The sequence below is a fragment of the Protopterus annectens genome, chromosome 10.part0 (genome assembly GCF_019279795.1).
Source record: "Protopterus annectens isolate FY-2018-M chromosome 10.part0, PAN1.0, whole genome shotgun sequence".
NCBI classification, from domain to species: domain Eukaryota; kingdom Metazoa; phylum Chordata; order Ceratodontiformes; family Protopteridae; genus Protopterus; species Protopterus annectens.
In genome coordinates, this window is record NC_056744.1 from 649,003,116 (window position 1) to 649,019,177 (window position 16,062).

Consider the following 16,062-nt stretch of genomic DNA (forward strand, 5'->3'; position numbering starts at 1 on the left):
GGATGCCATGTATGCATGCAAAGATCACCTCTCAGGAGTTCGTATGATACCGAGTAAAGAGACAGGACTTTGAGGTGATCAGCATAGGACGTTGTGTTTACTCACTGTATCCTTTTTGTAAGGATGATGTCCTTTTCACCAGGCTGAGTAAGGAGAAAGTCACGGTCATTTGCTTATCAGGAGCGAGGAAATACCACATAATGCACTCATTCAGGTCAGTGGGCCACAAGTACCAGTATGACTCAGTCATAGTCCATGTAAATGTTAATGACCTGAAATGTACTTCCCTAGACTATATGAAGAAAGACATCATGGAGCTCTTAGAATATGTGTCCCAGGCTGGTATATAAGCCTAGCATTGAGCAGCATGTTACCTTCTCCAAGGATGATGCCATAATATGACAAAAGATGACTGACTTTAATAATTGGTTTAGTTTCTGGTGTTATTCTAAGGGGGTGCAATGTGTGTCAGCATGGAAGGAGATGGTCAACAGACCACACTGCTTTGCCGGGGATGGTCTGCACCTCTCCCCCTCTAGGCTTTTGAATATTAGCCAAAACATGGTCTTTCCCTATAGTGCCTTTTTATGCAATGCCAAACCGAAAGTACTTTTGACATAGCAAATCAAAACAAAGAAAATATAATGGTATTACTGCTCAATGCTAGGAGTCAACAAAAAACTCCACTCCCTAGAAGCTCTCTTCACCCTAGAGAATGTGGACGTCTGTGTGGTCACTGAGACATGGTTTAAAGTCATGGAGAGCACACCTACAATGCATGGTTAGAATGACTGCCACACATTTAGACCAGCTACTACACAGGTGCTAAAGATGGAGGTGTCTTGATTTACATCAAAAATAAATATATTTCAAGTCTGGTCAAAATAGACAATGCACTTGAGCTTCTCCATGTTCAAATCACTATAGGCAAAATTCAATACCACTTCCTTGAAAGCTATAGGTCCCTCTCTATGACCCAGAAAACCCATACCTTGTATTTAAACTTATTGGGAACACTCACCATCCAACCCAATACCATATTCATGGGCGACTTTAATTACCCCACTATTAAAAGGGAATCCTGTACAACACCAAATGTACAGGCATAGAAATTCCTGGATTTTGTAAACACAGTCTTACTGGACTAGATTGTCAATACACCAGCCAGGGGTGCAACCATACTGGATCTGGATCTGGTCCTCACTAATGTGGGAGAGTGCGCCACAGCACCTAGTGTAATGTCTTCTTTGGTAAGGGCAGACCACAAAATGGTTTCCTTTGAAGTAAAAATAGAAGCTGGAACCCCAGCTAACCCAGAAATATTCAGGGACTACTCTAAGGCTAATTCCCTGCTGTTATGTGGTAAGGAGGGCTTGGAGGGAGTGTTATTTTTTATTTAGGTTCCTGGAATTGAGCAGTAACACCTTGAGGTTCAGTTCAGTTGATTTTACTATGTTGGTAGGTTTGTTACTTTGGCATTACCTAGAAAAGGTACTATGGAGATGGATAAAGTTTTAGTCAGTTATTTGAAAGCCTAGAAGGAAACGATGCAGACCATCCTTGGCAAAGCAATGTGGCTTATTAACCATGCCCTCCCAAGCTGACTAATATTGGATCCCCTTAGAACGACACCAGAAATTTGATTCCTTCAGAATTGCACCAGAAAGTCAGTCGTTTGTTGAAATCGATCATTATTTGCTAATATTGTGGCATCATCCTCGGTGATGGTAATATACTGATACCAACCTGAGACACAGTCTGAAAGCTCCATAATGGTAATTTTCATGCAGTTCAGGGAAGTTTATTTCAGGTCATTTACACCTACGTGGACTTTGATAGAGTCATACTGGAACCTGTGGTGTAATGAATTGAGTCCTTGCGTGATTTGGCAGGCCCTGGCTCCAGATAAGCAGCTAACAGTTATTATTTCCTTGTTCAGTTTGATTAGTGGGGCATCAGAATGTCTTACAACAGAATCCTGTATGATAAGAGTCCTGGGAAGAATTTTTGCTTACCTTAGGGGCTTAGTGTTTGGGGCTGCAGTGAGAGTGACAGTTTGTGGGGTTTTAGGTGTTGTTTTTTCTAAGTGTCTTCGGGCTTGTTGAGGCATAGCTTTGACAGCAGGTGGTCTAGGTGATCTATGTTTTTAGTAAGACTGCTTTTAAGTGCCTCAGCATACATTAGTCTGTGTGTGCTGCTATGTGAGGTGGGTGTTGTGTGCGTGCTTTTGACAACTTGATGTGCACTTCTGTGTGGGAGTTTAACCAACAGTGTTGCTGTGTAGCTATACCTCTCACGTACCATGGCTGCTGCTTTAAGGATTAAGTGGTTGTCAGTAAACACGAGACAGTTGTTACATTGTTAGCACAGCAAGTAACATACTTGTCTTTAGTGTAGAAGGCTGTGAGTTTTGCTCCCATAGCATGTAGATTGACTGTTGCTACTGGGGTGTACTTTTTTTTGGGGGGGGGGTGATAGTTCTAAAACTCCTGAGTGTGTCATCCTTTTCCAGACAGTATCCCAGAATGCCTTCTAAATAGCAAGAAACATGACCTATCAGGGCCTCTGGAATTACTATTTAACTGTAGCCTCCAAACAGGCTTTGTGCCTCATGAATGGAGAGAGGCAAAGTCATCCCTCTGCACAAAGGCGGGCCATCTACATACCCATAAGTCTCACTAGTCTTATATGTAAAGCCATGGAAAGAATTATCATGGAGATGATCAATAGAAATATAGTAAATCTCCAGACACTGGACCCAACCCAGTTTGGTTTCGTAAAGGGCAGATCATGCTTACTCAACCTTGTGGACTTCTTTGATAAGGTCACCAAAGCAATGGATGAGGGCAGAATCGTTCACATTGCTTAGCTTGACTTGGCCAAGGCATTTGACACAGTACCTCACTCAGGTATTGTTGATAAACTCAAGAGGTTAGGTACAAAACCATATGTCACCCGGTGGATAGCCAACTGGCTCACAGACAGGACCCAGGAAGTTAGAATTGGGGAGTCTACCTCTACAAAGAGGCCAGTCACAAGTGGAGTCCCTCAGGGATCAGTCCTTGGACTGCTCCTTTTTGGCATTTACTTCTCAGAAGTCAAGGCCAATGTCACTGGCTGACTAAATTTGCCGCCGATTGCAAATTAGGAGCCATCATTGAATCTCACACTGACACAAATGTTCACCAGGAGGGGCTGACACAGGCAAACAACTGGTGTCAAGAGTCATGGACTAAAATTAAATACCAAGAAATGCATAATAGTATCCTTTGAGAAGTTATCCATCCCTGGTAACTATCATATTGACAACACACTCCTTACAGTTGACCCCCAGTAGTCAGGGACTTAGGGACACACACGCATAGTAATCTAGCTTTTGATCATCGCATGTCTACAGTGGTGAGGAAATCATTCTGTGTTGCTCAGCTTATAAACAAAGGTATGGCATCTGAATCCAAGGAAGTCATTGTTCCATTGTATTCGGCATTCATCAGACCTATCATTGAGTACAGTGCCTCCCTTGGTATGTAACTAACCAGGCATATCCAACAACTGGAATATCCGCAGAGGTTCTTAACTAAAAGAATACAAAGCGTAAGTACTATGTCCTATGCAGACCGCCTCAAGCCCTATCCCTGTATACTGTCTCTTACAGGCTTTTGAAGGGAGATCTATGCCTGGCATAAGGGGCATTGTCAGACCCCAGTCTGATGGACCTCCTGCATATTCACAAAATAGACAGTACCAGAATTACCCATTCTAAAGACTTAAACATTGACTGTGATAAAAATAGGACCTGCTAGAGAGATATGTATGTATCCCAGAGACTACCCCATCTATGGAATGGCTCCCCATCCATGTGAAGCAGAGTTCCTCCCTATTCCATTTCAAGTGCAGTTTGGACAATTGGCTGAGAAACTGGAAATTCATCCCTGGTTTGGCACCTATTTCTCTGATACAAACAAGTAACCTGTAAATGGTTCATCTCCCAGGCCCATGCTTACATTTATCAAGGTTATCGGAACTCGTCAGAGATTTGGGATGCATGGCTAGGTTTAAAAAGGCCCTTGTGGTCGTTACCCTAGTAAACAGCTGTGAGCATATGAACATTGTCTCAAGATGCCCCTGTCAACCATGCTGGCTACAGAGAAGTTAGGAAATTGCATATCCATACTGTCCAGTCCTTTGATTTGTGAGCTACAAGGGGGTGGTGTATTGGGTTATAAGGCTATTAAGGGCACTTTGTTGGTGCAGATTAAAAAGGATGCTTTAATGGAGCAGATTATGCTAAACCGTACTAAATTTTGTTGACTTAAAGTTTACACAGTACTGATGAATTCTACTAAATTGGTAGGTATTGCCATTCAACATCCAAATAGCTACTCTAAACTTGCCTGTGCACAGGGTATTTACACAGTACATGAAAACTGAAGCATTGAGTGAAATTTTTATAAAGACCCTCAAATGCTGAGTAAACAAGGCTGTAGTCCGTTCAGCATTTATATATTAGCTTTGGTGCAGAATTTACTCCATAATTATTTCATATGGCCTTACTAGAAAATGGAAAAGAAAGTTGAATCTGAGTGTTGCTGTGGCTGCCTTATGGTCGATTTCTAAACACTCTCGAGATGCTGATGTTGTTGCCATGCATTATGACTGAAACAGATGAGGAGTAAACCTATTGCTGACTGTGCTGCATACAGCATGACGTGCAGTTACAATTCATTGGTTGTTTCTGCTGATTAAAGGTAATGGTCAAAAAGAACATTTTTTTTTCACTTATCATGTAACCCTTGTTTGCACCTGGAAGTTGCACATAGCACTGCACTTCACTAAATGTGGTTTAAGCTAGGCAAATCTTCAAACACAGACAGTAAATGTAATGGGGCTTTGTTATGTAAACACTGTGAGTATTGCACATAAAGGTTAACTTTTTGCAGGCATACTATACTACTGGACAGAATCAGCAATACAGAATTGACTGTAGTGGATGAGTAGAAGACTATCCTGAACTTAGATGACTGATAGATGTTTGAGAATCTTTTCACTAAATGTTCATTTTCCCATAGAGAACAACAGAAACACTTATATGCAGAGCAGCCATATACTTTGATTCATGCATAACTTATGCCTCACTTCCTGGATTTTCTTCCAGGTTCATCCTTGATCAGTGACCATCTGATACCGACACTCAGTACAAGCCAAGAACTGTCAGTGCATTCATTCAGGGAAAATGCATTCAAAGCCATTTTGAGTCTTCCCTGATTCTGCAGCCTTAACTGGGTGCTTGGCTGCCAAGATCTCTCTTTAGAGAGCCCTACTCATGAATTATTAATGTCCAGTTTTTCTCTTGGTATTTTTAGTTCCGTCCATTTTCCTGATCTTGTTCTAAGCTGTCGCAATTTATGTCCTGCTGTGTGCACTGACAAATAATCGTTCATGAATTAAGACAAGGCAGTACTGATTGTCTCCCTTTTTTATTTCACATTGGTTTAGTGCAAGTAATGGAGCTTCTTCACTTGGAAGAACAACTTGTTGCACTCCATTATTTAATTACTACTTCAAGCAGGGATGTTTTTTTCATTGATGCTGTTCTCTTAGTATCTGCTTCTCTACAGTTCTCTTACTGTTCCTTGGATTAGTTCAGCTCAGTCAGCACCGTCTTTGCAGCTTTGAGAAGTCAGAAGGGTCATTTGTATGCAGAAAAAGGAAGTTAAATATGTTGTTAAAATTAAGAGCAATTTTGTTTTTATGTTGCAGAAGTCAAGGGGACTGTGAATTATTTGATGAAGTGGCTTGCAAGGCAAGGATGTGGGAGGAACCGGGTTAGCCTGAGAAGTCATAAGGTCATTGGAGGTTATTTGTGTGTAGTCAGAGGAGTAGGTGAAACTATATAGCATATATTTTAAAATCTAAATGCAGATTTGTGTCTTTTTTGCTGTTGTAGTAGTCAAGGAGATTGTGAGAATTACATGCTGGTGATGGCAGGTCTTTCTTTTTTTCCAAACTAACTGTAAGAAAGTAGTTTTTCTGCCATGTAGTAGGACAGCAAGAGTAATCTCCTTCAGCCCTGCAAGCCATTAGCAGCAGCAGCAGTTAAGAATGAGCAGCAGGATTCATTGCAAGGCATTTGCATTTTTGTATAAATCTGTTAAACATGCAAAGTGTACTGACCAAAAAGAAATATCTACAGGTGGCTGAGATGAAATTCCCTGAGTGTTAATTGCCCAACAAGATGTTGAAGGACTCAACTGTTCACTGTTTTCCATAGGTAATACTTCTAGTGCAGTTTCTAAGGGTGTGCCAGCAGTGATCACTTTGTTTTGGGGGATTTCTCCTTTCTGTGAGTTGGTCTGACCATGGAGTTGGTATTATAAGTCTGGGTGTGTGGGAGGCGTGTCTCTCACATTGGGTGGTGAAGGGCAACTTTCCCTTTGCAAAAAACATGCAGTTTAAAGTTTTGCCGTTCTGTGTTTTGGATATTACTTTTTCAGTGTTTTTGTTCCTTGGTGATGTCCTTCAAGGATGCATCTGCAGTCATAACATATGGGTTGTCCTGCCTCAGGCAGCCCTTCGGTCGGCCGGATTCCAAAGTCTGGGTCTGGCCTCGGCTGATGTCGCACTTTCCCCGACGTCAGAGCTTCTGAGGTATAAAGGCATCAGCCGATGCCATTTTCCTCAGTCTTTCTTGCTGCGCGGTGCCCGAAGCAGAAGCTGTTCGCAAGTGCCGGTCGGTCAGATCCAGAGATTTCAGCTACCGAAGACTTCGAAAAAGCTAAGTACCCCGTTGGGGACTCTTTCTTGCCTCAGCCGATGTCAAAGTAAATAATTGTTTAACCTGTGGGAAACAAATACCTCATAAGGATTTCCACTCTTACTGCCTTCCTTGCTTAGGCCCAGACCACGACGTATCAGCTTGTTTAGCCTGTGCCTCCTTCAACCGACGGACTCTTAGACGTCGGTCGGAGTTTGCAGAGGAGTTTTTTGGTACCGATTTTGCTTATAAAATGCCGTCGGAGACTCTGACTACACATATGGTCAAAAAACGCAAGGAAAAGGACCGACACTCGCGGCCCGCGGTTTCGGCTGAAACCACGGCTAGGCCTACCGCGAGTGTCTCGGTTTCAGCTGAAACAGAGTCCACGGCTATTCCTACTACCGAAACCATACCTCCAACCACCTAGGCCAGAGAGGCCCCGGCTGAGTCGGCTTCAGAACTCCCTACCGAAGCTAGTGTTCAGGATTTGTCCGACACCATACCTTTGGACATTTCTACTCCTGCACGTGGGGCAGCTAGGCCCCCAGCTTCTATGTCTATTAAGGCCTTCTCCAGGGCTAGAGCTGCCAAACTTTCAAAAGCTATGCCTGCCAAATCTACATCCCAGAGGCCTTCCTCTAGTTCTCAGATCCTCAGTCTTGCTGAGGACCTTATCTCCTTAATTAGGGGTTCCCAACCTCACCCAAACAGGGCATCCCAACCTCCTCCAGACAAAAGGCCCAGGACTGACCCCTCTGAACCTCACTCCTCAGATTACTCCACGGATGGATCTGATTTGTCAGACCATCAGGAAGGGGCCTACTCGCCTAATGAGGATTTAGATGCAGAAGAATCTATCCCTTCAGCCTCCCCCCCTGAAGAATTTTCCTTTGGGGAGACTTTACACCCATGAGAGAACACTTTCAATGGCAGGGTCAGGATTTCTCTGATTCTAGAAAAAGATTAAGGACCTTTCTGCATTTGCCTCAGCATAGGCCCTTAGCTATACCTCTGGTTCTAACTGTAATTGATGATGTGTACAATGATGTCAGTGCTGCTCCTGATTCTCTTCCTCCGGCCCCCGCCAAACCTGACAGATATTACAGGGTCCCGGATTCTCACTTCCACCTGTATAAAGCCCATGCTGCAGACCCAGAAACTATTTCTCAGGGCCCTAAAGGGGTTGCAGCCGCTACTGCCAAAAATCCCCTACCCTCTGAAAGAGAGTCTAGAGCATTAGAGAGATGGGGAAAAAAGGTTTACACATCTGCTACTCTTTCTGCCAGGGCATTAAACTGTCAATTCCATATGATACAGTACCAAGAATTTTTGTTAGATCAACTAAATAAGAACTTTCTTCACCTGACCCTTAGACCGTAAATCCCTTCAGGATTTGGTACACAACTCACAACAGGTCAGTAATCATTTCTTAAAATGTGGCTATGATGCACTGGAGGCTTCATTTAGATCAGCTATGACTGGGGCAGTAATTCGTAGGCATGCCTGGCTGAAGGAGCAATCTTTGCCAGACCAGGTCAAGGCTAAACTCCTCGATGCTCCAATGGAGAAACAGCATTTATTTGGCTCCCCTGCACAGGAGATTGTAAAGAAGGTTGAAGAAAAAGCAAAATCTGTGCAAACAGTTAAAGATTTCCTGCAAGTTCAACCTCTGAGGTTCAGTAGAAACTGGCCTACAAAGAATTGGTCCTTTCCAGATTCCTCCAGACCACAGAGAGGCAGAAACAGGCGCCCTAGAGGCAGAGGTCAATCCAAGGGCCTACAGAGGCCGTCAGTGGCAGCCTGCCAACCAGAGGAGTAGTGCAACAGCTACAACTACTACCACTACTACAGGACAGACACAATGACTTGACTCTAATTCCGCCTACCAGGGATCAACTGGAAGCACCCTTGGGCAGAAAGCTGGCTTTATTCTCGAAAAACTGGCATTGCATTACAAAGGATACATGGACATTGCAAATAATAGACAAAGGATACAAGTTTCATTTCCATACTTTGCCAAAAAGAGGCGGAATGCCAAACCTTCCACCAAACCAGAAGGCAGAGGCTTTAAGACAAATCAGCAAATTACTTCAGATGAAAGCTATAGAAAGGGTACCATCTACAGAACAAGACCAAGGATTTTACTCCAGACTATTCCTTGTGCCAAGAAAAGAAAACCAATGGAGGCCTATACTCGACCTGTCCGCACTGAACACTTATCTCATTGTGCCAAAATTCAAAATGCTGACCCTACAGCAACTTCTTCCCATGTTGGGCAAGGAGTCTTGGCTGGTGACTCTAGATCTCAAGGAGGCATACCTGCACGTCCCTGTCCGACCAGATTGCAGAAGGCACCTCAGATTTCTTGCAGGATCAGAGCATTATCAATTCTCAGCATTGCCCTTTGGCTTATCTACTGCGCCCAGAGTATTCACGAAATGCCTGGCATCAGTAATTGCACACTGCAGACTTCAGGGAATTCAAATTTATCCATACCTGGACGACTGCCTAATACAAGCGGACAACAAGAAAAAATTGTTAAAGGACTTGGCCTGTGCCATACACCTGCTACAGACCTTGGGATACACAGTCAACATCCAAAAGTCAAGACTAGTACCATCCCAAAGGATAACCTTTTTGGGTGTGGATCTGGACACAATCACCCAGATGGCTTTTCTCACAGAAGAAAACCAAAAGCAACTTCCAGATTACTTCATGATGCTGACAAGACAAACTCAGCTTACTGCAAGGAAAGTCCTGCTGGCCCTGGGTTACATGGCATCCTGCATAATTTTAATCCCACATGCCAGGTTGCATATGAGGAAATTACAATGGTACCTGAGGAATGTATGGTCTCAACACAGTCACAGTCTAGAAACCATGATACCAATCATTCCATGCCTTCAAAAGGAATTCCTATGGTGGGCTCAGGCCTGCCAGTCCAACAGAGGGTTGCCTTTCAACAAACCAAAAACAAGGCAAACCATCACCACGGACGCCTCAGACCGAGGATGGGGAGCACACATGGAGGACAAGCGTATCCAAGGCCTATGGCCTCAAGGGCAGCTTAGCATGCACATAAACCAAAAGGAAATGCTGGCAGTGAGGCATGCAATCGAGGCATTCAGACCCTTCCTCCAACAAGGACATCTGTTAATAAGGACAGACAACACCACGGTCATGTGGTACATAAACAAACAGGGGGGCACACATTCCTACCCTCTATGCCGGATGGCTATGAATCTGTGGAACCTATGCCTGAATGTCAATATCCAGCTGCAGGCCAAATTCGTACCAGGAAAAGAAAATACACTAGCAGACAGCTTAAGCAGAACTACCATGGATGCACACGAATGGATGCTGCACCCAGACATCTTCAAACTTATAACAAAGACATGGGGAATGCCAGAGATAGATCTGTTCGCCTCCCCACTCAACCACCAACTGAAGACATTCTGCTCAAGGACGTACCACCCACGAGCATGGAGGGTGGACTCTCTCTCTTTCAGCTGGAATCCCCTAACAGTCTATGCTTTCCACCTCTCCCATTGATGTACAAGGTTCTACTGAAGATCAGGGAGGAATAGCCAAAAGTGATACTAATAGCTCCGGACTGGCCAAGACAACACTGGTACCCACTATTGAGAAGCATGTCTCAGGCAAACTCATGGCCTCTTCCTCAATGGCCTCTTCTTCTAACGGCGAACAATTTCAAAACCCTGCATCCCAACTTGAAAACATTACAGCTAACTGCCTGGAAAATTCCTTAAAACCCAACCAAACTGTTTTATCTCAGAGGGTGAAGGACATTATCCTGGAGGCTCGCAGACCTTCCACAAGGAAGGCATACTCAGCTAAATGGAAGAGATATCTTATTTGGAGCACATCAAAGGGCACAGATGTCACAGTGGCAAACCTAGCACACATTCTTGAATACTTAGCAGAATTGTTCCACAATGGCCTGTCTTATTCTTCCATTAAGATTCATGCTTCAGCAATTTCAGCAGAATACAATATGGATCCACCTATCTTCTCAGACCCTCTTCTCAAGCAATTTTTGAGAGAGATCAAAAATGTTAAACCTCCACGAAGACCCCCTCTACCTGCATGAGATCTCAATTTTGTGCTGGAAAAACTGACTCTGCCTCCCTTTGAACCAGCAGCATCAGCAGATCTACAGTTCCTATCTTGGAAAACTGCTTTCCTTCTGGCAATCACTTCAGCAAGAAGAGTATCTGAGTTACATTAATGGCAGTGCAACCTTTTCTTATTTTTCACCAGGATAGAGTGTCACTAAGAACCAATCCTACTTTCATGCCAAAGGTGGTATCTAGGGTATCCTTGAACCAAGCTATTCACTTGCCAACATTCTTCCCTAACCCACAGAACAAAGGGGAAAAACTTTTGCACACCTTGGATATACACAGACAACTATGCTACTATTTGGACAGAACAAAAACTAGCAGAAAAACTGACCAACTTTTTGTAGCATATGCAACAGGGGTGCAAGGAAGAGCAATTTCCAAACAGACAATTTCAAAATGGATAGGAAATTGCATTCGCTTTTGTTACTCCTTTCATGGAAAGACAGTTCCTGAAAGTATCAGGCCTCACTCCACAAGGGCCACAGCCACCACTACAGCTTTTCTACGGGGGGGTGGCTACCAAGGACATTTTAGAAGCTGCTACTTGGAGCTCCGTGCATACATTTGCCAAGCATTACAATCTACCTTTATATTCAAGATCCCGAGCAGGGTTTGCAACTGCAGTTCTGCAGGGGATCTTAACTACACCATCCTTCTCTTAGTACCCCCTCCCCCAGATTGACTATGGTATTCTACCCATATGTTATGACTGCAGATGCATCCTTGAAGGACATAGTACAGTTTTGTACCTACCATAAATGTAGATGTCCGATAGGTATGCATCTGCAGTCAGGATTACCCACCATCCTTCCCCTCTGTGGTATTCTAGGGTGCTTACCCCTCTTTCAGCTAGCTGGGGGAATCTATTATGGTGTATTTGTTTGTTTATACATGTATATAATTTGCAAATGTTTGGAACTTTTCAGCATTTATCCAAATTTAGCCTTCCTAAAGGGCACCTGGCATCTGGGGCAAGAAAAACTGAGGAAAATGGCGTCGGCTGATGCCTTTATACCCCAGAAGCTCTGACGTCGGGGAAAGTGCGACATCAGCCGAGGCCAGACCCAGACTTTGGAATCCGGCCGACCGAAGGGCTGCCTGAGGCAGGACAACCCATATGTTATGACTGCAGATGCATACCTATCGGACATCTACATTTATGGTAGGTACAAAACTGTACTTTCTGACATTCGAAGTTCCATTGTCGAAACGACCAAAAGCATTTGCCATCCACCAAAGCTATCTGGATTTAAATAAAACTAATAAGTATCCCATGCTGTACACAATGGCCCATAAAATCAGTGCTCAGAGAAGAAAATATATCAGTCAGTCTGTATTTCTCTTAAGCATAGTGGCATATCTAATTGAATGGTTATTTTCCTGAGATGGCAAACTGTCTTCCTTTGTCTCCAGATTTACTTAGTCTTTCCATTTTGCATGTGAAATTCTTGTGTCATGTTCATGCTGTCTTCAGAAGCTCATTGTTTTCCTCTTTTCTACTCTGTCTCTATGGGTCTAACAAATATTTTCACCACTCTTTGATTTTTTGCGACCCATTATAGGTGCTTGGCAATTGCATCTCATCTTTGGAAAGACTAAAAAAACAGTGTGGTCACTGTGCTCAAACAAAGTAAAGTGAATGGAAGTAAGTAAAATTGTTAACACAAGTTAAAATAAGTGCTTTCATCTCCATTACTCCATTCACTTTACTCCATTTGTTCGAGCACAGTGACCATACTTTTGTTTTATTTTTTTTTGTTTTTTTTTTCCCTTCCTCCCTCCATCCGTATCACCACCAACCTCCCTGCTTTTAAAAAAATCACAGCACTCACATCTAACATCCTCATGGGAATGCTCCTGCTCCCCACCCCTCATAGCCTATTCTCCACTTCCTACAGGCAACTATATCATATATTACCAGGCACCAAATTATAAGCCAACTGTAATGACATCTTATAATTCTCAAATCCTACTATTCCACTCAAGAAACTATATATTTACTACAGCAATGCTTTGTTTTTCTACAAAATTTAACCTAAAAATTTTTATTGCACCTGCTTAAAACTTGGTTTTCTACAAAATGAAACCTAAAATTGCATTGTAACTGCCTAATCTTTGTTTTGTCTTGAACCCACAAATGACTGAAATTGTAAACTGCTGTAATCTTTTTACCACTGTTTTAAAGCTTTGTCTTTAACCTACAAATGATTGAAATTGTAAACTGCTGTAATCTTTTTGTAACCTTTGTTTTGGAGCTTTTCTCCCCAGGACTCCATTGAAAACGAGTTCTTATTGGCCCAATGGACTATCCTGGAAAACCAACTGCAAATAAATAAATAAATAAATTATTTTTAGTCCATCATCTTTGGAAAGTCCTGGTTGCAAATTAGCATACCAGAAGACAGTTTTTTACTTCGTTTTTAAACATTGTTTGGGGACAGTTGTTGGTCCTTTGTTGAGGCATGCGGGCTAGTGTTATATTGCACTACAGATCGTTCTGTGTCACACATTACAGGGGTAGAACTGTATTCTATGAATCCCTCAGCAGACCATAATTTTGGGGTGAGTATTGCAGCAATAGAAGATTTACATTATTATCAGCCTCATGCATGGATTATTTGTTGCAGTACAACCATGGTTTGTTGCCTAAAGGAAATTAAAGAATCTGAGAAACTTATTCTACTGTTGTATACTGTTGTATAAATTATCTTATTGCAGCATAACCAAATTTGTTTTTGTAACATTACATTTAAAAATGTATTGCTTTTTCTTTTGATGTTCAGTGTAGGGCATGTCGTAAACATCAAGGCAAAAGTGAACAGAGCTTTCAACAGCAGCATGGAGGTTTGTGTCTTTTTGTTTTCTCAAGTGAAATTATTTTAGCATTTGTTTTTATTCAGTGTGAAAAGCAAAATTAAGAGGTGATGTGGAAGGGTTTGATTTTGACTGGATGTGGGTATCACAGGATTTACCCACAGTTGGTGTGGTTGGCGCATGAGGGCAAAGCCCAAATGATTAGCCAGCCGTGGGTAAATCCTGAGATACCCACACATAGAAGTGGATCATTGCTATTCTGCAATGATATTAATTTAAAAAAGTAACTGTTTACCTTTTTTAAACAATACCATTCTATTAATGGACTTTAATGTTCTTCCGCTGCTTCCTCCTTCTAGGAGACATGTGAAACATGCAGTGGGCATGTGCTCAGCATGTTTTTGTTGTGCTAGCTCTTGCATATTACATATTTGTCCTAAATAGTTTTATTTATTTGTAAACAAAAAAAGGTGTGAGGGTGCAGTATATTTGGATCTGCCTGCTCGTTAGCGCATATATAATATTTTTTTTATAGTATAGGCTAACATTTTTAATTGGTGGAAAATTTAGTTTACTAGAGAACTACGACACCAAATATTTTTTTCACTTCTGTATAGCACAAGTACGTAAACAAAATTAAATAAATGTCTGCTTGATGCCTGGACTTCAGGTTTGGTCTGTAGCTAGCACTTGTAGCAGTATACTTTATGATAATTTTATTTATTTATTTATTTGCCATTTCTTAACTGGGTTGGTCTGGCTGGGCAGATGTCCTTTTTCAGCAGAGACCCAAGGAGAAAAGCTCCATTACAGCAGTGAAATTTTTTTACAAAAATTAAGTAATTAAGCATGCAATCATGAGGAGATACATACCGCAAAAATAGATTAATTTTATACAGTGTTTGAAGAGAAAGAAAAATCGAACATAGGTATAAAATGTTATGTCATATAATCACGGATTCATCATAATCATTATTTGAATGGGAAATTGTTAGCCTAAGTATAAGAGTGGTGAGGCATACAGTGCCAGAACGGAAGGTCCTGGCACAAGGGAAAAGAAAAAGGAGGGGTATAGAATGGAAGAGGAGTGAGAGATCGGAGGTGGAAAGTATGTATAGAAGATAGGAGTAAAGTGAGAGGGCAAGGACAAAGAGCAGGGAATATAAAATACAAGTAGGAATAGATATCTATAAGAAATAGGGGTAGAAATGGGGGGTGTTGGAGCAGAGTTCAAGTAGGATCATTACAGGGGCAGGTCCTGTAATTAAGCAGATATTAATAGCGAATTTGAAGTTGCCAGAGTTTTGGATAGTTTTGACATGGAGAGAAAGTTGGTTCCAAGAGGAAGTAACTGAGTAGCTATGTAGCATTGTACCTATAGATTTATTCGGTTTAGTGATTTGGAGGGGGTGTTGGTTGGAGCTATGAAGTTCCCCGGTTGGGGACATAAGGTAAGATGATGGTTGCTACCGATAGACAGGCTGCAGGTTGATGGAGGATGGTATGTGTCAGAAGATGAGGCAGAAGAAGCTGATTATGGAGTCCTGTTCGATTCTCAGCTAGAGCGTCTTCTGTGTGGAAACATGCATGAATGGGTGTACCTTCGTTGAAGGTTGTGCGTCAGGGCTGGCAACTCTGCATGTAAAAATCCACTGCCAATCATTAGCGGACCGGAGTTCCGCTGTGGCGACCCCTAACCGGGAAAAGCCGAAAGACACAACAACAATGTGTATACTACACTAACAACTGCTAAGACCTTTATAAGCCTAGCTGAGCAGCCCAGATGTGACCAACAAGTTTTATGTTTTAGACATATCTATAGGGGTGATTTTTGTTTATGACATGATTTACTGGCTGCTTCTGTCCATCTGAATGCCAACCTCACTGCGATCTCCTCTCTTCCCAGTTTCAAATCCCAACTCAAAACTCACCTCATAACTCACTAGCTCTGCCCCTGTACTAACCCTGACTAGCTTGCAATTTGCTCCTAGTACTCTCGTTTATCGTGCTTACAAATCTTTACTAAATCTTACTTGTTTGCTATCATGCTCAATTTGAACACCCTCTATTTGTAATTAATTGCTTATTGCTGCCACTGTAAAAATATGCTAATGATATTATTATTTTTCTCTGAGCTATATTTGTAACTCTGTTTATTAATGTTTTCACTTGGAGCTTTTCTCCCCGGGCCTCTGCTGAAAATGGACATATATCCAGTTGGACCAGCCCGGTCAACAAATGTAAAATAAAATAAAATCTGAGACATTGACTCCAGACCAAGGGTGAATTTCCGATTTTCCATTCAGTGGTTCAAGTTGCACTTAAATAGGGTTAGGAAGGGACTTT

The 16,062-nt window shown here is 42.2% G+C and overlaps 1 protein-coding gene across 5 annotated transcripts in view; it reads left to right on the forward strand.

The window, feature by feature from the left end:
- ACOT11 (acyl-CoA thioesterase 11) overlaps positions 1 to 16,062 on the forward strand; it is a 506,836-nt gene that overhangs the window by 211,612 nt on the left and 279,162 nt on the right. For all 5 annotated transcript variants that reach the window (XM_044085489.1, XM_044085490.1, XM_044085491.1 and 2 more), the window contains one exon: positions 13,686 to 13,746. In XM_044085489.1, coding sequence (XP_043941424.1) covers positions 13,686 to 13,746 — 61 coding nt within the window. The remainder of the gene's footprint in view (positions 1 to 13,685; positions 13,747 to 16,062) is intronic.